The 24,934-nt window shown below is 40.0% G+C and overlaps 1 protein-coding gene and 1 long non-coding RNA gene across 3 annotated transcripts in view; one reads left to right on the top strand and one right to left on the bottom strand.

Annotated features, from left to right (window-relative positions):
- Positions 1 to 24,934, bottom strand: part of LOC135315390 (uncharacterized) — a 313,306-nt gene that overhangs the window by 263,577 nt on the left and 24,795 nt on the right. For both annotated transcript variants that reach the window (XR_010374854.1, XR_010374853.1), the window contains 2 exons: positions 20,122 to 20,212; positions 19,548 to 19,747 (listed from right to left, as the gene is read on the bottom strand). This is a non-coding gene — a long non-coding RNA (uncharacterized LOC135315390). The remainder of the gene's footprint in view (positions 1 to 19,547; positions 19,748 to 20,121; positions 20,213 to 24,934) is intronic.
- LOC104051688 (homeobox protein CDX-1) lies at positions 4,800 to 19,544 on the top strand. Its single transcript, XM_009512794.2, has 3 exons — positions 4,800 to 5,232; positions 15,175 to 15,320; positions 19,129 to 19,544. Exons 1-3 carry the CDS (start codon positions 4,800 to 4,802, stop codon positions 19,381 to 19,383), a joined length of 834 nt encoding a protein of 277 aa, XP_009511089.1. The 3' UTR covers positions 19,384 to 19,544.

Raw genomic sequence — 24,934 nt, 5'->3', positions numbered from 1 at the left:
CCAGGAGAGTTGATGCGGTTACAATCTGAGACAGATCAGCACAGAAAGCTTAGGATGCAACCTCACAGATCTATGGCTTTATGACATGACAAAGGGAAGCCCTGGAGCCCCGTGGATGTAGCAGAAGAGGAACAATCCAAGTTGACTGGAACATTCCAACGTTCCCGCCTAGTCTCTGACCACAGCTATCACATCATCAACCTGCACTGTCTGACAAAACCACCATAAGAGGTGTTTTCCTAACTAGTAGATACGGTGGATGCTACTTCCTAACCTCAGAATATAGAAAACATTCAAATTTAGAACTGGAAAATGTATATCAGAGAGGCCATCAGGTGAGGATGTTTTAGGCTCATCTCAAAACCATAAAGTTCTTTCCTCTCTTTAAAATTCAGGACAATTTCTCATTTCCATTCATCTTTTGCCTTCTCAACATGAGCCCAGAACACAGAACTGTCACTGTATTTGTTAGATGTATAAGATTTTGGGTTTGGTCTCTTCACAAATCGATTTGGAGAAATCTCATTTCATATTGATAATGGTTGGGATTTATTATCACATAATTATGCTATTAAGAAGGCAGAATAATATTTTACAAGGCAATTAATTCCACCTTAATTGCTTTTTTAGTCTTAATGCTGCTTCTCACAAAAGAATTATAAAAGACGGAATATGCTTAATGAAATTTATGGTATGAATTTGGATGCTATTTATTGCTTTTTGCTCAGCCTTTGTAAATCAGACCCATTATCTGCTCTATAATATTTGCTCATAAAAAAATCAAAGACAAGGCAATGACATTTCTAATGTGCCAGGCCTCCAGTACATCCCTGTAGCCAGTGAAACTGCTAATAGCTCACACGAGGGCAGCTGTCACTCAAGGCAGCTATTTAAAGATCAGTCTCCCCTTTTTCTTTGCTACATTACAGTCAAGCAAACATGAGAAGGATAGTAAAGGTTGAGATTACTATATCCTTCAAAATACAGTTATAGGGAAAACTTACTCAAGAAAGACAGAGAGATTCTTGCTTTGTTGCTTCAAGCTCCTGCTCTGGAAGGACCTATCTTCTACTCAGCAGCTATCATTCCTGCACATCAAAGCATAAGGGATTAAACCAAAATGTTTGCAGAGTGCTATATTCAGAACTGCAAAATGAAGTTTAGAATTGTCGGTACAGGATTTTTAGCAAAATAATACAAGTAGTAAAATGCAAGTTCTAAACCTCACCAAGTTGGAGAGGAAGAGTTCAGAACTCAAACTAGATTGGCAATTTTCCTTAAAATGGGCTAAAATCCTGAACCAAAACTCCTCTCCATTTGAAATCTATAATTTAGTCCCAAATTCTGAACTTTGCTGTATGTAATATCGATGTACATGAAAATGTTGGGCATCTGACATGCCACCAGCTACCTACGGAACCCCTGTGCGAAGTGAACTGTGATTTTTTTTTTCACATGTGAATGCACTGTATTAGTGCATTCAAACAGACTTTAAGCTTTATTCACCAAAATAAGTAGGTCCAAATACTGTACACACACTACGTACAAACACCTTGCAGCTATAACAACTAACTGGGAAAACTGCTGAATTTCTTTCCAGAAGAAGCTTTGACTGAAGGATGGATATTTATAAAGGACTGGGTATACGTATAGACGGATGTCCCCAAAACAACACCTGGTTCTAATACATATTATTGCTAGAAAGTGTGAAAAGGAACTCAAATCCAAATCCCTTTATACTTTGTGTTTGAGAACCTCTGAAAACATTTAGTTTTAAATGAACTATATCAGCACGTGATTATTCACATACCCCAGGCAGTTAAAAAACATCTAAGTCTAAAGACCGTGATTCAACTAATAGGTTAGATTCCAATGATATAAATTTAAAAAAACTTGGACTAACTGAAAACAAAATACAGCTTGCTGAAATCAGACCAACTTAGGGTACTTGGGGATCCAAGGGAAGCAGTTTCCTTCTTAGTGGTCACAGCATGCAGCCAAAGGAGTAAAGTATTGTCAGTTTAACAATCATATATTGTAAAGTACTTTCTTTATGCAGTGTGGAACAAAGACGACAGTCTCCACCCATGTCAGTAGATCCACACATTAGTTGAAAGCATCAAAAGGTATTTTTATGTCATAAGTAGTAATTTTTTATTTTAATAAACATGAATAAACACTATTCTACTACTTTCAGTAGCTTCATGAACGAAATTATACCATTATGAGAAAATGGATCTAAATGTTTCCCATGTGACGATGTCACCCTAGGACAGAGAAGGAACGCACAACTGCAGCGTGGTGTATCCAACATTCCTCAGCACCAAGGAAGGGCAGCTCAGGACCCAAACTATGTAGTGAGACCCAGCCCTTCTGCAGTGCATTGTGCCGTTGGTATATTCAGTAGCTAAGACCTGCAGGAGAAGTTTTGTCAAAGGAACATAATTAGGACACTTTCCAGACAGCTGGAGGTCCACAGCTAATGTACAGGTGCTGTAAATGAGCAAATGTCACTTCTTCCTCTGGCTGATTTATTGGTACACCTGCATCCAGGAGAGGCATAGAATTGCTGAAAAGGACGAGCCTTCAACAGTTTGGAAGAGGAAGAAATGAAATAGAAATCAAGATACAACAAAAAGCTGCAAAGAATTTTTCTTTGTAACTATTTCAATACAGTCTGAACTTGAGAGCTAGCAAGCAACCACACTGCTCTGGGCCAGGTGACTGAGAACGGGAGTGAAATGCTCTAGCAAAAATAGATAGATAGATAGATAGATAGATAGATAGATAGATAGATAGATAGATAGATAGATAGATAGATAGATAGATAGATAGATAGATAGAGCAAGCTACATTTAAATCCCATTGCATTGGTAACTACAGACAGAGGCTGTCTAGAGACACCTAATTCTTTATTAAGCTAATCTGATTTATTTGCCGATACAGGAGAATTAAGCTGTTCAGATACATGATGTACTGATTATTGACTCCACCAGATTTGAGGAGTCTAGACCAGCAGCTTTACTTGGTCATTTTGAATGGCCAGCTGTCACGGATGTGTAAATTGCAGCTGAACAAGCTCACATATGCAAGCAGAAGAAACAGTTTCTGCCAGCTTCCCTCCACCCAATGAGTTTTAAAATACCTTCCAACAGTTACGCCAGCAAAACATCATCCTCCAAAAACTCACAAGAAACAAGATGTAAAAAAGCGCAGGTTTTACCAAAGTGCACAGTAGGAAAGCCTTAAATACTCAGCGAAGGCAGCCTGTGCTTCTCCACATAGCCCTGAAATTCAGAGTCAGAAAAGGTTTTTCCACAGCTACAGCTACAAAACACCTTGTGAATACAGCCTAAGGACACCATTCCCTCACAAAAGGAAACATGGTGTTGCCAGGTGTGCCGAGTGATTCTTTCCTCCTGAGAACCAGAAGGAGGAACCTGTAAGTTTAAATGGTGTTTAAGTGTAAAAGACCCTCAAAGAAAAAAATACACCTCTGAACAAAGAAAAAACTCATTATACTTTGCACCTGTTTAAGAAAAAAATCCTTTTAACAAGTTGGTTCATTAATAAAGGTGCAATTAAGTATCACATCATTAAAGGAACAGGAATGAAAACAGAGTAAATTCTCATTAAGAGACAATGCTAAGGTATCTATCTCGTGTAAAAAAAAAAAAAAAAAGATATAAACACTTTCTCTCCTCGCTCCTGCTTAGAGATTGTCTGAGAGGAATGTTACTTACAAACAGGATTGTTCCTGAAAGTTAGGAAACTACTTTTTTGAGCGAAAAAGTTAGAATTTGTTCCCATATTTCTAAGAAGAGGTGTTACTTATTGCGAACAAGCACAGCAATGAGAACAGAAAAACCTTTAGGGAGAACTACCACTCATTTCAATATCACAAACGAGACATAAGCATAGGGAAAGTGACAAATTTTGCATTCTCTCAATAACAGATTCTCTTTCTGTTAACGTTGTAGGTTAGAATAGAGAAACTTCAATCACTGTGGCAAGCAGCCAGCTCATGAATAGGCTTGCTAACATCAACAAGACTATTCGTATGAACAAATGCTCAAAATGACTATGAGACTTCTTGTATATCCTTTGTAATGTTAAAAGCAGGAGGATTACTGTGGTTTCTGAGTGCTCTCCCACATGGACTAAGAGTTGAAGTCAAGAAGAGTGCTCCTGTGAGAAACTCTAAGAGCTGCAGTTAAAGACTGAGCTGGTCCTTTATTTTCAGGTTAAAAAAAAAAATAATATAGCACATTCTAACAAAAGAACTACCAGATTAGCAGATACCAGGCTTTAACTATAACCTAGTGCCTGAAGTTAGATTCTGACATGCACTGATCAAGAAAAGTACTACCGTTACTACACAAAGTTATTGCTTAACTACGTGCGCAACTTCGCTTGAGGAGCACGAGATTTCAAACTACATTCAAACAGTATAGAACCGGGATGGCAATACATAAAGGGTCTGTGAGAAAGGAAGCACCAGAACTAGCAGCAAGGTGGGGTTGCCTGCATGGTCAGCCCTTCATTTGAATGCAAATGTAATTTTGGGGCAGGCAGTTATCTGTGACATCAGGCAGGACCTTAGTAAACTGTTACCACCAGCACCTGGTAAAACCATTGTTAATCATGTGTAGTAAAGGGACATCAGGGCTAGCGTGAGTCATTTATAGAGCCAGTCGGGGCTAGAAAAGAGAGAGAAAGAAAGAGGAGGGGAAGGGAGATCAAACAAACACTGTGAGGAGCAGGATGTCCCAGCAAGACAAAGCCAGGCTGTGAGCATCATGTATGTGAGTTATCTTTTGGATAAAGAAACCAGCATGTATCCGGGATCTGCAAGGTGCAGCAGCAACAACCTGCCAGTGCAAAACTTTGTGTCCACTCCGCCCTATTCAGATTACATGGGATATCATCCTGTGCCAACTCTGGACACCCATGGGCAGCCGGCAGGAACCTGGGGATCTCACTATGGCCCACAGAGGGAGGACTGGAACGCTTACGGCCCAGGACCTTCCAGCACGGTTGCTGCTGCACACATCAATGGCTCGCCTCCTGGACAGGTCTCCTACAGTTCTGCTGATTACAGCTCCCTCCATCCTGCTGGATCCGGGGGGTTACCTCCCGTAGAAACAATTAATACACAGCAAATCTCTCCCAACAGCCAAAGGCACAGCTCTTACGAATGGATGAGGAAAACGGTGCAATCCACTTCTACAGGTATGGGGGCACTGAGGTTTTATGCTGAGAAGAGATTTTTTTTTGATTGTTGGGGTTTTTTTTTCCAGCTTCCCTGTTTAAAGGGAAGTGTATGGTTTAACAAAGATCCTAACTGCTCTGAAGGATTCTCCTGCTAGCAGTTAAATATTGGTTCAGTTATTGGAAGCTGGTTTTGATCAGCTGACTACTTCTTATGTTTCTTTCTTGACCTTTAACGTTGAGGCAAATGAAAAGCAATGTCCTTTGACAGTGAAGTATTTTCACTTATGTTAAAAAAATTGGTGATAAATAATTGCTTTTAATACGAGTCCTATAGATGGGAATGAAGCAGCATGTCTGCAGAAAGAAATCATGATCAAAGTGTTGTATTTCACCACCACTTATACTTTGCTTGTTTTCCTCAAGTTTTAGAGTACATATGAAAAGTTCAAGTAAAATATATGTATAGTAGGGGGGCTGGAAACAAGGCTTTGTATTAGAAACAACCTCTCTAAACCTCAGGACACTGAAATGAAACAACATCTGCAAGATCAAACAATGAGTCAATGCTTTAAAACCAGGAATGATAAGGAAAGGCTTGCTTCACTTTGTAGTAGCAGCTCTCAGAATATGCAGGAATACAAAGATCCATGGTAACACAATCAGTTAATACAGCAACAGGTCAGCCTCTGATGCGTAACAGTCAATGAGTGCAAAACAATTCTTCAATCGTATTTAACCAGTAAAAATAAGTCACAAAGCATGAGGAAAAGGTTCTGTTTGATTGTGACGAGGAAGAATACAAATATTGAGCATCCCAAAACCAGAAACAGAATAGGGAAAAAAATACGAAACAAGAAAGAAAAAGTAAAAGCGTGAAAACTGCCTGAAAGACAGAGGCACAATCCACTCTATGAAAGTATTTGATGCTCCAAGGTGCTGAGCAGCTTTGACATGCATTGAGATCGGTAGAAATTAAGGATGCTCAATATCTCCCCTAAAGAGATGTTCACAGTATTTCAGTGTTATATCCCATTCCTTTCCTTTCAGCCCTTCCTTCCACCCCAGCTCTGTTCCACACATGCCTGTAAATAGTAGTTTTCAAAGCAAGTACTGAATCAATCGCTGACAGGAACGTAATTACTTAAAACATACTTCGTAAAAATGAAAACGATTATATAGAAAAATTTTCTCTATTAAAATAATGCTTCTAATTTATAAGGACAGACCGGGTTATCCTCACTCCTGCTGAGCACAACTTTCGTTCTTAGAGAGTCCACGTAAGTCAATAGGACAGAGTAGGTTGTTACTGTGGGTGAATAAGAATTTTGGCAAATAGAGTAGTTGGGTTTTTTTAAATCATATTTGTTCTTCATTGAATAAGAAAAACAACAGAGGGCCAGTCTTGCAAAAGCTTCCAGCTTACTTCTGAATAGTCCTTACAAGGGCAATGAAATTCCTCACAAACTATGATTTACAGACAGCAGAACACTCGCTCAAAAACCCACTACTTCTCATCTCTTCTTTACCTACCTGCCTCTTGCTCATGTGGATTTAAATCACAGCTTCTATGAGAGAAAGACCTGATTTGATCCGTCTGTGCTTTCCGTTTTGTAGTGGGGACACTGTGAGATAGAGAGAGGGATATATACAATAGACAATAACAGTCTAACTGCCTGCTCAAGAAGCATGCTTAGGGCTTTCTAACCTCCCAAATTTCAAGCCTGCAAGGGTCAGATCATTCACAGGAGGCACTGAGAGTCTCTCCATTCTGGAATGGTCCAACAAGCTATTGAGCATCTTCTTCTTAAGAAGAACTGAAGAAATCAGCGTGTCATAAGAGCATATCCTCCCAAATGCCCGTGGGCCAGTGTAAGGCCTTCTGAAGTCAGTGGGAGCCGATCCATTCATTCAGTGGGTACTGGGTCGTGCTTTAGCAAAACATACAGAGAAGTAATTCTGCTGCTTCTTCCCCCTCTTGTATTTTTTGCTAGGCCAGGAATACTCAGTGCCAATAGATCTGCTTCACTGGAGTTGGTTCCTTTTCCTTCACTCACTCCTTTTCCTCTGGGGCACTTTTGGTTTTCCTCATTTTCCCAAAAAATAAAATAATTTTTTAAGATTTGGCCTATTCAGCAATGTCAGATCTAGCAATGCACTTCAGGGAGTTCAGTTCTGAGCACGCAAGTGGTGCGAGTGACTTCAAATGCGTGACTAGGCTACCTGCAAGTACCGGTGCTGGTTGCTGGATCATGATCAAAATCCTCAGCATTTTCTGAGCTGGAATCCATTGCTGTTCACATCCTTAAAGCTGTATGCATATATTGAACACTACCCTTCTGCCCCTTTGCAAATCCTTTAGGAATTTCAGTAAGGTTTTGTATAGGCAAGAGGGAAGGAATCACCTATTATTTATCAGCTTTCCTTATTCCCTGTCAAATAGATATGAGCCACTGTTCTTAAAGATGGAAAAACTGAGGCTCAGACTTACCTGAAGCAATCAGAACAGAAATTAGACAAATTAATTATTTGTTCATTACATCTTGCAAAATACTAGTTATCAATAACACTATCTTATTATGGAAACTGTAACTATTAAGGCAAGTGATTTTTGCAAGAAAGTGTGCAAGAAACGTTCCTGTAATCTTATCCCTTCCAGGACAGATTCTTTCTAAAGGTTTACTTCCATTGAGTAGTCTGACTTGTAACAGCTACAGAAACAAGGCCCAGAATCAATGACATTTCCACCTCCAGAGATTTCATGGTTAGCTTCTCTCACTGGTCCCACGACCTGACAGCTGACAGACAAAACACTTCACTAAAATTTCTACCACTGCCTCATGCCCTACAGGTCTTTTGCCTCTCTGTTACCTACACAACTAACCTGGACAAAAGAAGAAATTGCTTCATGTCTTACTCTAACTTTAAAAACAGCATCCAATATAAAACCACATCTTCGAGTGGTGTTAAGTGAAGTTTATGAGGTTATGCTACTTGACACCACTGGAAGATCTCAGTATTTAATGTGAGACTATCATCCTAGTCTAGTGTTACCGGAACACATTTCCCGCAGAAAAGACCTAATAAGGCTTTCATCCATCATTCCAACATCCTTCAGCCAGAGAGAGAATGTCTTTTCCTGTAGCTTTGGAACTGGAGGGCTGGGACTTGATCCTAAATGCAGTGCATGTAGGATCCGATGCCTCGTCACTGCGTTCTTGAGGCGTTCAGGATACAGGAGAGAGCAAATGTGTTTTGACTCAGAACACAATGGAGAAAACATTGACTACTTAGTATTTTAAGCCAAGAACACCAATTGACAAAAGACCCTTCTCTAACCCTTATACTGCTCCTGTCCCCTCTCCTCAACCACCGCTTCAAAAGGGCGAGCAAAGCCAGGGCAACTAGCAGCTGTAACAGAGGACAGAACAAAGCCACGACAGCTAGGGATTTGAGGTGGTAATTACACACACACACACAGCATAATTACAGGCAAATTCTCTGCTAGAAAGTAGAATAAAACCACCTTAGAACAAGCTACAAATCTCCTCTTGATGATTTCAATATTTTTATGGAGGTATGCAAACGCTCGTGCAGGAGTAGACTTTAGTTTTTGCCTTCATGAGAAAACAACATAGATCTGTGGTAAAACTGCCCACAACAATGAGTTTGACCAGTTAACTACTGGGCAGTTCCAGCAGCAACAAGTATTTGTTCACAAAGCCAAAAGTACGTCTTAAGATCTGCACTTACGTTACCATAAAACGGGGAGGGAACGAGTTTTGAAACAGGAGGTTAACTAGTTACGAGCAGAGACTTTTCCCATAGATGACCACTGTCCTGTCATTCTTGTTCAATAAAAATTTACTATGAAGACACAACGACAGATTTTTCTAATGACGACAGGTGCTGGTAGCATCATTACCAAATGTACTGTAAACATAGAGCATCTAGTCTTCAAAGGAAGAAGTTGTGTTCCCTCAAATCTAAGGAAGAGAAACAAGCCTCTTAAGAAGCCATTTCTGCAAAATGCCAAATGCCTGAGGAATGTACAACATTTGGAAAAAATTGCAGTTAATCACATCTTTTTAGTCTCCACAGCCATCAGCAATGGGATTTCCCCTGATCTTGCCACTCAGAAATCCACCTACATTTCCTGCAGGTTGGGTCCTTCTGCCAAACCAAATCCATACAGGGTGGGGTCCGGCCAATCATTGTTTAAAGGTGATAAAAGTGACTCTGCTTTGGATTAAATTACTTCTGTATGATGAAGATTAATAGAAAAGCTTAAGCTGGCAAAGCGAAGGACAGAATTTGGCTAATGAGCTTTATTACAGAATGGCAGAACATATTCAAAATTGAAAACATCAGCATTTTAAATAGAAGTTGACAGAATAGAAGGGAAAATCCTTCAAGTCTGTTGAAAGGTTCCAGTTCTACGATCCTATTCTGTTCTTTTCAGCACGAGTCATCTGAACATGTATAACAAGAACAAATGGTCAAGACCCAGCAGAAAATACAAACATAGAATTTCACCATGTTTCACAAATCTTTACGCATCCAACTCTGCAGTAGTAAATAGCCCTACTCATTGCACTGAGACTTCTGGCAGGAATGTTATTACCCACATTACATAGGACTGGATCCATGTAACATTTCCTAATACAATGGCAGTGTGTGTTGGTTTTTTTTTTTTATTTAACTTTACAGAACATCATGTGCAGCACAATGTCCATCCTCAAGACTTCTTTAAAATTACTTTTGTTTCACAGCTTCAATTAACTCAGTGAAATTACACTAGAGAGAATTTGTCCTCTTTTCCTACACTTTTAAAGTGCACAAATACTTAGAGATAGTCCCAAAACAAAACTCTGGGGCCTGATCTCTGACAGTCCATATCTTTATAAATTCAAAAACTAACACTAATCTCTCTCTTAACACTGAGCTAACATAAAGATGCAGATTTGAACTGAGCCTATCTTCAGGCCAGAAAGCTGTTTCACATTTCGAGCTGGCTTAAGCTAACTTCCAGTCATCAAGTACAGACATTAACTCCGTCTGAAAAAATGCTGAACTATGGAATCCAGATTGCAAATCGACTGTAATCCAACATTATTCTATGCTATGATATCTTCTGTCTAAATTAGGTAGCTTCTGGATTTTCTGAATGATTCCGATTTCAGTAGATGAAGAGTATTCCTGAAAAGTTAAGAGCAGAGGCACTGAAAAAGGGGCCAGGGCTAGTTCTAATGCTAATTTATTTTGCTTTGTAAACTAGTTGTGAGGTCCGATGGTGGGTTGTTTTTTTTTTTTTCCTTTCCTCAGCTACATTGTCTGAGGTTTTGAGGCCTATCTGTCATATTGAGGCAACAGACCCTTTTAACACTTCTCTTTGCTTTGATATGCAGTCTTGTCTCTTCCTTCTCCCTCTTTTCTTCAGGAGTTATATTGCCGGAAAGGGTGATGATTTTCACAGCAAATAAAGAGGCCTTCTCCTAGCTTTATTGTCTTCAGAAGAAATACTCTGTGAATTTTATGACCAATGGGAAAGCGTTTCCCTTCCCCCAACTCAAAACTTGGCCAGCCAAAAAAATTGCTACAGTGGGTGTGATAGAACAGGATTGTTAAACTGTATCTCACAAAAAATTTTCTAAGTCTGAAATGTATTATTTCTTGTTACTCCAAAGGCACTCTTCAACAGTCACTATTTGTAAAACAGCCTTTTGACAAAACTCGCTGTTCTTAAATAGCTCATTAAAACCAGGAAATCCACTCCCCCAACACAAAGGCAGTCATACTGCAAAGGTACTTGCTTCAAAGCCCTTTTGTTTCATTTTTCTTCCACCCAACTACCAATAACCTCTCCAACCACTTGCAGTTCCGCAGTATAACCCTCCCTGACAGAGCACATTTCCAAAAAGCTGACACTATATTGCTGATTAAAATTATAATCTGTCACTGACAAAAGATTAATTAAGACTGTAGAAAGTTAGATGTTGGTAATTTCACTCACCTAAGTGAGTAATTGGTGCAGGATTTGACTAAACAATTGGATAAAAATATTAACTTTTATGATTGCATCATTAAAGTCCACCATTATCTCCTAAAGAAGTCTGAGAAGTGAAGAACATCCTTCTGCTGTCTCTGGGGTGAATCCATTAGTCCCACATAAAATTTTATGCAGGTAATACTTCTCCTTGAAATAAAATGCATCACTGTAAATAAAACCAGCAGAAGGCCTGCAAGATTTGGCTCCGAGTGCAGTAGAGTGGATCTATTCCACCTAACAGATGGAATTTAGAGGCTAAAGTCCCAAATTGTTTAGCGATAGGTTTTTGTTGCTGCTGTTCGTTAACTTTGGCAAATAAAAGAAAAGTGTACTTTGCCTTTGAAAGGAAATGCCATATGCAGACTAATTCCAACCCAGCATCCAACAAAGGCATTAGGAAGACTCTCACTGACATCAATGAGAATCTGGGTAAAGGCCTAACAGGCTAAAATCTGGCTCTGCCAGAACTAAAAGTATCCTCTCAGAGCCCCTGGCAGATCTCAGCTCCCACTGTCTGTTGTCTCTCACAGAGGGTATTACTCTACACGAAAAAAAAATCAAGTTAGTAGAGACAAGACTTATGTGACAAATCATAGAGAATATTTCTCAGACTGTTTTTGACTTTTAGGAAGGAAATTTCTCCTTCTGCTTTTCTACTTCTCAAATTATTCTCTTTACTTTAAAGAAAGAAATTAGATGTGAAAGCTCCCAATCTTCCTTCAAAAAGAAACCAGATATTCTCATTCCTACTAAAAGTAAACTAAAAGCTACTCATACAAAAATAAAAGACTTTATGGGGAAAAGTTCTGTTTTCCACACACATTTAATTTCTTCTTCAGTTTAAAAAGCAAAAACCCAACACTCCTACTCAGATAACAAGGGTTTAAGCACTTAAAACCAGAAACAGGAAGGTTTACCTTGAAGTTTACCACCTTGTTTTGGCAATAGAAGAACATTTGATATTTGTCTATGGCTTCTGAATGAGAATAGAGCTTAAGATAAGATCATCTTGTTGCTCTTTTGTGTACTCCCTCTTAACACCACAAAGGAGACTAAGGAAACATTTTAAACATCTTGTCCCATAGAATGACCCCAAATTCTCATTTAAAGAGGAAGAAAACCTAACCAAACCACCAGCCAGAGAGATCAAAAGTTACAAAAATATCAAGAGAGGCATTAAAGCACCACAGGTGACCATATGTTAAACAAACAATTTACACTTCGAATGAATGAAAACAAATGTCCTAGTATTTATGTGGACTGAACTGAATAACTGCTGTTCTTTAGAGACTCTAAAATTCTTACCGTAATGTTGTAAAATTAACAGCACTTTTCACTTGATTATCAGTGTAAACATAATTGAGCTAATTCTGCTTTCACTACAGTTTCACAATGATAGAAATGCTACTGAAACGAGAATGTCCTATTTATCCACCCCAGCCAAGCACAGCACAGCAGAACCTTCACAGGAAGAGATTTGAGTCAAAGTGGGTTTGGCTGCCTGGATTGAGCAGAAGCCCCAGCCTAAGGAACAAACACAAACATGTACACACCTATTTTCCCAGTCGAAATATTCCAGGTAAACAGGCCGATGGCCTCAAGGCAGTTGGAAAATGTCCACAGCATTGTAAAACCACTATCAATGCATGGTGCTTTCCCAGGGCTGAACACCATGGAACATGGAAGCTGAAGAACCAAATTCTGTTGTAGACTTTGTCCACAGGCCTGGGAAGAGTCCTAGAGATAACCTGTCGCATCGAGTGAACAAGTTATTTTCCAGAATCAGAGGTGTAACAGGAGTTATTTACAGCATTGCACTGATCAGGACTCCCAGTGCTTAACAGCCCTGAGTCTAGGATCTATACAAACACCACAGAAAGGATCAGAGCCTGAAGAACCTTCTAACGCAAACAATAGCTTGGTGAGCCAAAAATTCTTACAAGTAGGCAAAGTAACGACTGGAAGAGATAAAGGGATATGGTTCTCAAGCCATTACCATACAGTGTATACACCAAGTGGAAGGCAATGTTAACTTTAAATATGCTTAGCTATTAAAACAAAGAGATATTATGTCCCTCTCCACAGATGGGGGAAAAAAAACATTAACCTGTGAAACTAAATAACAAATTAAGGGATAAAGTACTTGAAGATTCTGCTACAGTTCTGCACCTTGAATTCTGATCTTTGGGTGCTACTTAAACTTCAAAAGCAAGGGGAGTTGGAAGGAGGGGCTGGGGAGAAATCAGGCCTTTGACACCACTGATACATGAAACCTCCAGCTAGTCTCTCCTTGGGGGGGGGGGGGGGGGGGAGGAAGAATCTGGTTGCTATGGGACGGTGTGCCATGGTGACCTGCTCAGACTGAAATTTTATCAACTCAGTGCCCAAAAACCTATTTCAGTTCTCTCCATTCAAAATTAACTGCTCTTATTAGGAGTGCAAAAAAGCAGGTTCCTCAAACTCAGAATAACTGAAGAGTGAGGCATCCACACAATCTTTTCAGAAAAAGATCTGTTAGCAAACATGAGCTGTTGTATGAAGCTAAGCTACACCTGCAGCAATAGCAGGCTGTTACAGGCAGCATGCCACAATGTGCCTTGAGTTTTGTGCACCACCTGAGAGAACCTGAATTTCAGGGGGCTGTTCTACTATAGTGACCACTAAGGATGCAATGAATCACCACCTGCAGTACAGCAGTGGAACACACTGCAAAAAAACCACCAACTAAAAATAGATTCCCTGTCCCAGATAATTTACAGTCTAAATATATACATCTGAAGAAATGCCCAGACACACAGACAGACAAGAAGCAAAAAAAATCGGTAAGGCGGTGCTTAGCGAACAGGGTAGCACTGGTCTTAAGAGCAATGATCCAATCTTTCAAGAATGTAGTAAGACCTTAGGCCAGGGCTCAGGAGCCTTGATTTTAAGCAGGTGTTGATCTCTGATACATCGATTGCCTAATGCCAACATTAACAACAGAGGAAAGGTGGGTGAGAAAGGAAGCATCAGTAGCCATTCTCATTCTCAATTCTCTTTCCTACTGCCCACACATTCTGTCCTCAGAAATTACCCTGTATGGAAGCTGTAACATTTCAGCTCCTTGCATCTGTGTTCACTGGCTCATGTCATTTGCCATTACCTTTTAATGACCCGGACACTGCTGAGCCATGCGAGCTTCAGTCAGCTGTACCCACAGCCAAACGGATACAGCAGTGCTGCTTGCAAAAGAACAGATGCTGTGGTTCCAGGATTGTTCAGTGTGCTTTGTTAAGTATTACTGCTTTCTTTTTCTCTTTTTTTATTACCTGTCATCTGAAAATCTATGTTACTATTCCCTGTGCTATTATCAAGTCATGGATAGACCATGCCAGACTTGAACAGACAACACAACCTCCGAGTTGCAGTAACAATCACAATATTGTATTCATTTTTCTAGCAACAGGAAGCGAGAAACTTTGGAAGCTCTCAGTATTTTCTACACAGTAAAATATCCCTCAGGATTTCCCTCTGAAACAGGTAGCAATGTATCAGCGTTAGGGACAGAGAGAGAGCAATTCAACACCAGGCCGGAAGCCTGCATCAGAGCTGGGAACAGAACCCAGGCTTCCTGGCTCCTTGTTCTTAACAAGAACACCGTCCCTTTCCCAAATGATAACACAAGGGTGATAAAGAATATGAGGACCGGTTTATCACCTATTTGCTGAGGAGCAAACCCAAAATCTGACAGTTGGAACCTCTTGTGTTGTAAATCAAGACCGAGTCCACTGCGGTCAAGGGAGTTACTCTGGGTAAGTGCATAGAGAATCAGGCCTAAAATTCCCACAAACATTTTCAAATGTAAAGCCAGATATTTTGTGTTACTGAAGTTGAAAAATTCTAGCTTGAAGCAATGTGTTCTTCTTTCAAAACAGGTAAAACAAGAACAAGAGAGAAGTACCGAGTGGTTTACACAGATCATCAGAGATTAGAATTAGAGAAGGAATTTCATTACAACAGATACATTACAATCAGGAGGAAGTCTGAACTTGCTGCAAACCTAAGACTTTCCGAGAGACAGGTAGAGTATGGATCACCCATTCAGGATTTCCTTTGACTTTATTATTGCTGGTGAGGACATAACCATACTGGTTAAGAACACAAACACGCTAATGCCTCCCATAACCAAACAATGTGGCTGGGCTCCCTTTGCAGTGCAGGAACTCAAATGATCCAGCTGAATGGCCCAACAGCCCTGTTTGCCCCCATTTCTAAATATCCCATCAGCACTACTTCAGCTCTCCTAATGACACCAGAGCGCTGTGCACCCACACAGAAAAAGCAAACACCAGTCTCACGTACAGTCCTGTTCTGAGCAACAACAGTTTAAAAATATCAACAAAATCCTACCCAGATTTCTCTCTGTTTTACTGGGGTAGTGGTAGCAGGGAGAAATTTTTGCTGGAACTTCTGAAGGGGAAGTCCTGGTTCTGCTGAAGTCAACAGGAATTCTGTAAGCAATTCCAACAAGGTCAGCCTTAGCAGAGAACAAAAGTGATGAGCTCAAGTACGTTCAGGACACTTGCAATATTTGTTTCTTTGGCTACCTTTTACCTTTTGTTAAAGATTTCCTACATATTTGCTACCCTTTTCTCCTGCCTTATTTCCTCCCACCTCCTCCAAACTCCACTTCCATTCCCACAACATTAACCAAAATACAGTCCTTTCTAGCCAAAAGATATACACAATTTGCTCTGGAACCAGTCTGTGTGGCACTCTTCAACCATGCAATTGCAATGCCCCTGCCACCCCCTACCAAAGGGAAGCAGGCACATGGCCTCGGGCTCTCCAGCACTTCAGCTAGCTCATGCAGACAACCCAGATAAGATGCCAAGCTGCATCTCCCACAAAGACACTCGCAGCATGGGCTGAGCATATGTTTGGTCCCATTTTACTTGGGAGTTGCTCGATGTAGTACACTGAAGTAAGCAGCAAAACAGAAAACTAAAAGCTTTACTGAAGGATCTCCCTGAACAGATTTCAGGACACAATATGCTCTTTTGCTGCCTTTTCTATCTCCAAACCATAACAGCACTGTTTTCTCAGTCAGTTGTTATTCAGTATCATTCACTGAAGATTATGCCTGATTCACCATCGTTTTATGTGCTCTACTGAGCAGGGATAGTCCAAAATCCACCTAGTTGTAGCACTGTTCATCCAACTTGAACTTGTCTGACACAGCACACTCTGAAAGACCTTACAGAGATGGAGAAACAAATAGAAATATTTGCAAATATTTCCCAATCATCTGCTGAATGCAAGTATTTAATTCTTGAAAATTAAAATTATTTCAACTGGGTATAAAAAAAATTACACTATGTGTCTTTTTGCTGGCTGTTAGAACCTTAATAACTTGACTTTATTATGCTGAATTTAAAAGTTATGACCCTGCTTCTGTAAATGACCAACAATATTTACTTGAAACTTCCTAGTTCAGTGATAATTCCTGATAAACCTTTTTGTTAGTATATTTGAAGTGGTGATACAAAAAAGACGTGATACATTTCTTTGACATATATTGGGGAAACATGGCAACAGTGTTTGCAATATTTGCTCTTCTTCATCATCAATATGTCATGAACGAAATTAATTCCAGTGCATAAAGCCTACGCCTCTGAAGTCACTTTTGACAATGTAAGATTAAGTACCCAATCTGTACACCCACCACTACCTGTCATACAAATTAAACAACCCCATCACATGACTCTGGACACACACTGTCCTATCCCGAGTTCCACTGCACTCAGCCTAAAACCTGGCATGATTTTCTGGGAAAGCTTTTTTCCTGGCTATGCCCAAATCCCATCCAGGACACTGGAAGGGATATCTCAAGACAAAAGGACAAAGAACAACTGTTTAAACAAGGAAGGAAAGGTATAATATGTAAAAGAAAAAAAAAAAGGCAAAATGAAGCATTGCTAATATAGGAAGGATACAGAAATAAAGGAGATGACGAGGACAAGAAAGAAGAGAGAAAATTAGATGTCAGGGGAAGAGTTACACAACAACTGAACAGTGGGGGAAAAAATACTGAAAGGAAGGAGGGCAACAGGTGAAGGACAAGTCAGATGCAACTGGCCATGTTAGCTTTTAGTCTAACATTCCAGGTCTGTATTTAATAGACTAGTACTACATGTACTACGTTTATTTGTAGTTATTTGATAATTGGCATATGACCTCGAAATGCCTACTCAGATTCTCACTGGATCACTGCTGTAGATCTGCATCCCCAGTTTAATAACAAACCAGAACAAAAACCTAAATTCTAAGGCAGGTAAGAACACTGAGGCAGAGGGTAATTCTGAAACAGATGTTAGTGTGGTTTTTAGACTGTTTCATCTTTTCATGCATTTTGGCAAATGCATGGGTGAAACTAGATTACCCTCAGCACCATCAGAATGCAAGAGAGCTGACAGGATTTGAGGCTGGTTTAATGGAACATAATTTGGTACTGAAATGATATTCCAGAAACTAAGACAAGAAAATGAACTGCCACATGTCTCAGATGATAGCCTGGGACTTAAGAGATGTAGTTCAAATTTCCACGAGCTTTGTGTCTCTGAATTCTTCAATTGTAAAATGGGAATAATAATGCCTCAAGGCTGAGTACACCGAGACTGTCACAGAGACTCCTTAAGATGTTTTGTGGGACTTCACCGCTGGTTTTCCTTTCAAACACAACATAGTAGCCACAGATGTTATCACCTCTCACTGTTTTACCTCTTCCCTGATCATCATTCTCTTTCCCTTTCTAGCTTCTTGAAAAGGCTAATCAAACAAATGGTATTTCTCAGCAAACCATTGATTTTCCTTCGGGTTAAAGAAAACGGTCACAAAAGTGTTTCCTTTGCCATCTGAACACCAACAAGAAAACACAACATATCTGAGTGAGGTAGCTTGACTCATTACACTCACTAGACATAATACAGAGCCACTTCCAAAGATAAATAGCTGGCGTGCGCGGTTTTAAATCCAGCATTGGGGATTCATGTCCAAAGGCATTTCAGTTGCCATAGAATATTCACCCATTCGCACCGAACAAGTGCTGCTGTATTTTCAATTGACCATTACTCATCAACTTCATCTCACATCCTCACTTGTTCTGTCCCAGTCAAAACCCATACACTCCTCAATAGCTGCTCCCCTTCTTCCCAAAGATGGCTGCATTTCTGTGACGGAGCAATGACGACGGTATAATGCAGCGGACTATGTGGGAAGCAGCAGCAGATTCTGGCTCCACCTACGCATGCAATAAAAGGCACTAAGCTATTAAGGCACCGCTTATGCAATATTTTGAAGCAATATTGTGCACCAACAGTAGAGCACTGGCGAAATTCTGCTCAGAAGTGTATTTCCATTGGCTTATGTATTGGAGCTAAAACATTTATGTGCAGCATCCTAACAGGAAAGCTTTTGTGCCTCAGTTTATAGGCCTGTAACAGGTTTTGACTTGCTCTGACTAGGGCATATAGTTTTCAGTGTAAAGCTACTCTCAGATTCTTTTGGCCATCGCTATGACACATGACATTGTTCTGTTAGATTTTGTAAAAAAAAAAAAATCTGAGCTCATTCCATAAAGAAATACCTCCTAAAAATAAAATTAACACTGAAAAACATTTTTATCCAACTATTAATAAACATTTTATTACCAGATAGGAGAGATTACCTGTATGAAAAACAAGCCAACAGCTCTGTTGTCTCAGTTTGCCACTGCCTTTCTCAGTGGTCCTCAAGCAATTGATTTCACCTGTGACCTCTGACTGTATACATAAAGGACCACATTGCATTCTATTAGTGACTGAAAAAAATCTCCCTCTGCTCCTTTGCAGGTGAAAATCTGGTTCCAGAACCGCAGAGCCAAAGAAAGAAAATTAATGAAGAAGAAAATGACTCATTTTGATGGCAGCAATCTTGGCTCTATGCAGAGTGACTCTGGCTCAGCGAGCCCGATGCCGGTTCCTGACCAACAGACTCATTCAGAAATGTCCAGTTCCTTATTCCCCCCTCCACCTCCTCCACCTCCACTCCCCATGAATGGTTTGCAGCACAACGGGAACCTGCAGCAGGTAGTGGCCTCTCAGTAAGGCCGCCTGAAGAGCTACTGCATAACGGACACTATAAACTACCAGTACATGGAGCACTACAGTATGAAAGAGAGAGGACAGCCGTAGCTGTTTTGCAGGAGTCCCCAGCATGACACAGTTCTGTGTACATAAGCTTCAAGAACAGTAAACCAAGAGCCACTTGCCAGGTCTGCAGGATAGCACAGGTTCCCAAGGGCAACGGAACTGCTGTGTGCCAGGAGTCCTAGTTGCAGGGAGCCTCTGCAAGAGGATGCCATGCCGAGCCTGTGCCGCAAGGCAAGCATCCCTCCAGCCATGCAGCAGGTGGGTAGGCACTGGGAGGGAGGAGAGCTGAGGAGCAGGTACGGCCACTTGTCACAGTACACTGCAGGCAAAAGAAGAAAAAGCACAAAATGGGCCACAGGCAATACAACATTGCCTCGGCAGGTCCGGCAGCTGTGTGCAAGTGCTCTGTCTGTCCCCCATCCCTAGGTAAAGAGCATATTCCTTCTCCTTTGATCTCCACACAGGTTCCCTGTACTAATCTCACTTTCATGGACTTTACACGTGGATCTTGATAAATGAAAACCTGGCTTATATGTTTTGACCCACTGGATGGAAAGCCTGGGTCATGGCGGTTGCACTCGCTACATGTTAAGGGCAAAGGGCAGGGATGAGCTTTTTGGAATGTTTTGGTTTTGACAGGTATGATTTCCAATGCTCCATACACTGGTACAAACATGCACTCTTCAATCTTACCATAAACGTTTCGAAAGCATTCTGTAAGTGTGAATCTTGGCCCAAGTTCATATTTGATAGAAGAAAAATCATGTCAGACTCATTTTGTATCCTAAAAGAAAGAGCAAAAGGGAGGGAAATCCTTTTAAGAAGCATAGGTATTTCAAAAAGTATATTTCATGAGACAGCATAGCCCATGGATAAAGATGCAAAAATTGCATTTAACTAATTTTAAATTTGGTCCAGCTTTCAGAGCTATTGTGACACTAAAATAATCTGAGAAACCAAATTAATGGAAGACAAAGCAAACAAATCTTTCACTTTAATATAAGTTCTCGGCATTTTTTAAGTGGGTCTCAGTTCCCGAAGTGCTGACCCCTTCCATACTCAGCAGAATTCAGTAGGTCATCAGTACAATCCGGATACTTACTTCCTAATATGACCATCAATTGCACGTGCACAGCTTTTGTTGCAAATGGAACATCTTTAAAGCATGCATGTGATTTGGGAATTTATACCCTCACTGTCAAAAGCAGTTTGGAAATTTAGGATGCCTATCCTCACTAATTTTCATCAAGGTGTCCTCCCAAACATCTCTGTCGCTGTTGCAAATAAGACTTAGGAGCATTAAGTCATTTAGGCACTACATTCTTGGGGTTTTTTCCTTAATTATAATAAATAGTACTATTAGATCATCAGAATGTTGGTAATGTGAAATTACTTTGTATATAAAGAACATTAAAATAAATTACCTTTTTCATAATCATTTTCCAATGTGATATCAGCTACTGTAGCGAGTGAGCATGTAGATCTTAATGATTAGTCTGTTATTGAATTGTAATATCAAATTTAAAAGCAGGGCAATGGTAAAAAAGCTTACATGGAGTAGAGGAGAATGGTGAGAGCAGGATGGCTCAGGGAGCTGGCAGTTTTCACTATTTCTTAATATTATTTATCATTTTGCGGTTGCAAGAAGGACAGCACTAAAGAGTAAAGTTCCAACTTTAAATGGACGCATATCTGCATTGTAAAATTCCCACTCTTGCCTTTCACAATGCTGCTCCCTTTGCTGGCAACAGCAGTTTGAAGCTTTGCGTGGGTAATACAAATGAGATGAAGAAACTGCAATTCAAAGTTCAGCAACAGAAAGGCTCCTACTGATTTCCACGTAGTATGAAAAGCGGAACATGACAAACAGCACGTGGGAACAAAAGTGATTTACCACCCATATTGATGAGCTTGGCAACCAAACCAAAACGCTGGTCTCCCAAAAGAGACCTCCACTGGACGTGTCCAAAAGAGGAATCCATTGGAAATACACAGAACGGCCATTGTCTACTGAGGGAAATGCTAGAGATATTTTATCCACAGTTAACACACACACATTTATTTAACTTTATATAGAGACTGAAAAAGGATCAAGGAGAAAAGCATCCTCACATCGGCCAATTAAACAGAATTATACTTGCATACCGCGGGTGGGGAGGGAGAGGGGGGATCAATCACTGATTTAGACTTTCAAAAGGTAAGAACACAGGGGGATACTTCGTCTTTTGTACTGATATACAATAATTTAGGACCTAGTTCTAGCTAAATGCACAGAACCCTGGCCCCAGGGTCTTGCAGGATCAAGATTATATCAAGATCAAACTACCTATTTTAATCACATTTCCATGACATAGTTTAATTTTGTACAAAAATTTTAAAAAGGGAAAAAAGTCCTTCAGGAAAGAACTTTAAGAATAGAAATGTATCTGAACACAACTTCTTTCTCTTTAAAATTATTCAAACATCATTCAAAGAGAGGGGGATCTGGCAAAACGACCTGTTTTATCTTGTTTACATGTAGAAGAGTTATTGAGGAAGATAAGTGACCACTTTGAAGATCTGCCTCATTTCTGTTCCAGTTTGCTGAAAGCATGCTTGCTATAGGTTGCTATGTGTTTCCAATCAGAAGTTGTTAAGTACACAAAATAAGGCTGGATTTTATTTGCAGAAGCACATGTTCAAAGGTTAAAATTTATTGCTCCAAAAGCAGTATCTATAAACCAGGGCAATACCTTAGAGATTATTAACCTTCTAGTTATGCCAGTAATTGTTTTAAGTAGTACATTTAAAAAAAAAAAAACAAAACCACAAACTTACCAGAAATGTATTCAAGTAAGTATTTCCAATGTGCTTTAATCCTTTTAACAGTTGCCCACCAAAACCAAAAGGAAGCTATTTTTCTCTAAGAAGCTTGGGTAGTGCTGCTGTTTAAAAGCTGTATAGTGTATAATTAAAAATAAGAGACACAAAATTGGAGCCAAATCAACTGAAAACATTTTGGTCCAACATTGAGAGTTGTGAAATACTGCTGCCAGTCCTCAGAATAATACTTACTTTCTTCCCGACTTTGGGTATATTGTATGACCCATCGCTTTTATCACATCTGAAAACTCGGGACCCTAAAGCAGGGTTGCTGTGAAGATTGATTGGTTGTCAGCAAAATGCCTTGAAGAAGAAAAGCATACCTTAGGCTACATCACAAGAATATCTAAGCCCTTAATCCTAATTGTGATTAAAAGAATGATCAAGGTATGCCAAATTTTCAGAGGAATTTCCTAACCTTTAAACCCCGTTACCCAGCAAGAATTGTGATCTATATGGTACAAAAAGATCAAGAAGAGCATATAGCAAACAGGACCTTCTACAAAACCTTCAGGCAACTAAGTGAGATACACAAGTCAAACTGACATTTCTAAAACAAAAACCTTCCAGTAAGCAGTATCTGCAGTTGCTTACAGGTTATGCAATCATTAATGTACATATGAGGGAGCATCGAGTTATGTGCTACCTTCTACACAAGAAGCAGATTCAAAAATATATTCGTTCTGGATGTTAACATAAAAAGTAAAAAGCATACTCCTACTTTAGCACCCTTCGGCAGTTTGCTGGTGCAGTACAGCCTTACTCCAACCACAGCTTTTACACCCAGAGTGTACGCTGAAATCCTGCGTCCCTGCGAATGACTTACACAGGCAGTCACATTTTGGAATGGCCCTGGATGTTACTAGCCAGACACAACATTGTGCAAACCTCACTACATTAAAGAATAGGCACAGGTTCTATGATTGAAATGTTTGCCAGCTGTTTTCATACTCAAAAAGCACAAACACTTTCTTGGACATTTTGTAACAAACTCTGTTCTAAGAGGTACCACAATAAATGAAAGAATTAAGATACACCCTGCGTGTTCTTGATCTTCTAAGCCACAATAAAACACCGTCTCTCTAAGGCAGGACAGACTTTATAGGGACAATCATCTCTCTTACCTGAGAGTATGAAAGAAGAGTTAAATTTGTGCAACAGAAATGCCAGTCTGCCAGGAATATAAACCCTGCCGTATGGCAAGAACGGCAAACAGTAAAGGCAATCAGCTCCTTTGTTACCTCATGGAAGAACAGCCACACCAAAGAACGCCACAGGGACTCAACAGTGAGCACCCAACAGTCCCATCTCGCTATACACTGGTCGGCATGAATTAGTTACAGCAGGTGGGAGCCCTCCACTACATGACTCAGGAAGGAAACCAAATAAATATCAATAGAGAATTTGCTGTTCGTTTTCATGGTTCTGTGAAAAAGAATCAGTTTAACCTGGAGTTCACATTCAAGCTCTGTAAATCCTGCTGCATCAAGTCTGCTTGTTGAGCAGTAAGACCTATGCTTATTACTGTCAGTATTGATTTTGTAGCAGATTTTGAATTATTTAAATTGCAGAACAGTAAGACCCTCCTTTAGCTCCAGACCATTCTTTCCTGGCAAATACAGCACTGAGGCAAGATCATACGTGAAATACATTGTTGCTACTTTTACTAAAATCCTAAATTTAACATTAAAAAATGAAAGATAAGTCTTTGTTAGCAGCAGTTAGAAAAATATATTGGAATCGACAACAGGGTAAATACAATCACCATGCTCCCAACAAGTCACTTTTCACCATTTTTCAAAAGGATTTGTTAACAACCAAAATTTCAGAGCATGGAATTAAAAATGAGACCATTGAGGAAGGCTTCACAGACAACTGACATTTTTATCTCTACTGTTGGTCTCATATGAAGAAGAAATACACACCAGGGATGAGACACACAGCACAGACCTGAGACTTGTGATATATCACTTTTGCTTTCTCCCCAGAAGAGCTCAGCTGAGCAAGTGAAAATAGCTCAGCTACCCTTGCTCGTTCAGCTCTCTAGGCTGTGCCACATCTGTCAATACAGAGATACAATTTGGCATGTGCTTGCATTTCAAGCCCCGAAATTGAAACCTAACTAAGGTGTTGCATATTAAACCAGCCCAATTAAAAAGGGTAAATAACATTTTCAGAAGCTTTGTTTGTAGAAGCTTCAGTGAAAGCAAGAGCAGTCTCTTTAGCTGGGTGGTTTAAAATTCTAAAACCATGTGCCTTCCTTCATGACTAGTCCTGGTTTTTTCCAACAGAACTGGCCTCAGCTGACAGCATGGCACATACCGACGGACCTTTCCTCAGGATTTATACACCTGACTATTAATTTTAGGAGGAATGGGTGTGCGTGCAAAGCCCAGCTTGAATAAGGGAACAATAACACCTCTGAAATACTGCATTAAAACTAGTGGTAATACATAGCTCACTAACAAAGTCATTCGCTAGCCATTCCATTGAAATTCCAAGCATGTGGCTATAAACATAGAGGCAAGAAACATTCCTAAGCCTGACATTACTGATGTGTTATTAGAGTAGTCATCTGGAGGCAAGAAAACAAACATCTATTCCTATCACCTTAGCCAGAGTGGGACACGCCAAGCTCACCTGC

The sequence above is a fragment of the Phalacrocorax carbo genome, chromosome 11 (genome assembly GCF_963921805.1).
Source record: "Phalacrocorax carbo chromosome 11, bPhaCar2.1, whole genome shotgun sequence".
In the NCBI taxonomy this organism is placed as follows: Eukaryota; Metazoa; Chordata; class Aves; order Suliformes; family Phalacrocoracidae; genus Phalacrocorax; species Phalacrocorax carbo.
The sequence above is the reverse complement of the archived record's forward strand: the minus strand, read 5'-3'. Positions and strand labels throughout refer to the sequence as shown.

Coding starts and splice junctions, on each gene's coding strand:
- LOC104051688 (XM_009512794.2), top strand. CDS start 4,800: ATGTATGTGAGTTATCTTTTGGATAAAGAAACCAGCATGTATCCGGGA. Junction 5,233..15,174: donor GGTGCAATCCACTTCTACAG/GTATGGGGGCAC, acceptor CTTTCAAAACAG/GTAAAACAAGAACAAGAGAG. Junction 15,321..19,128: donor TAAGACTTTCCGAGAGACAG/GTAGAGTATGGA, acceptor GCTCCTTTGCAG/GTGAAAATCTGGTTCCAGAA.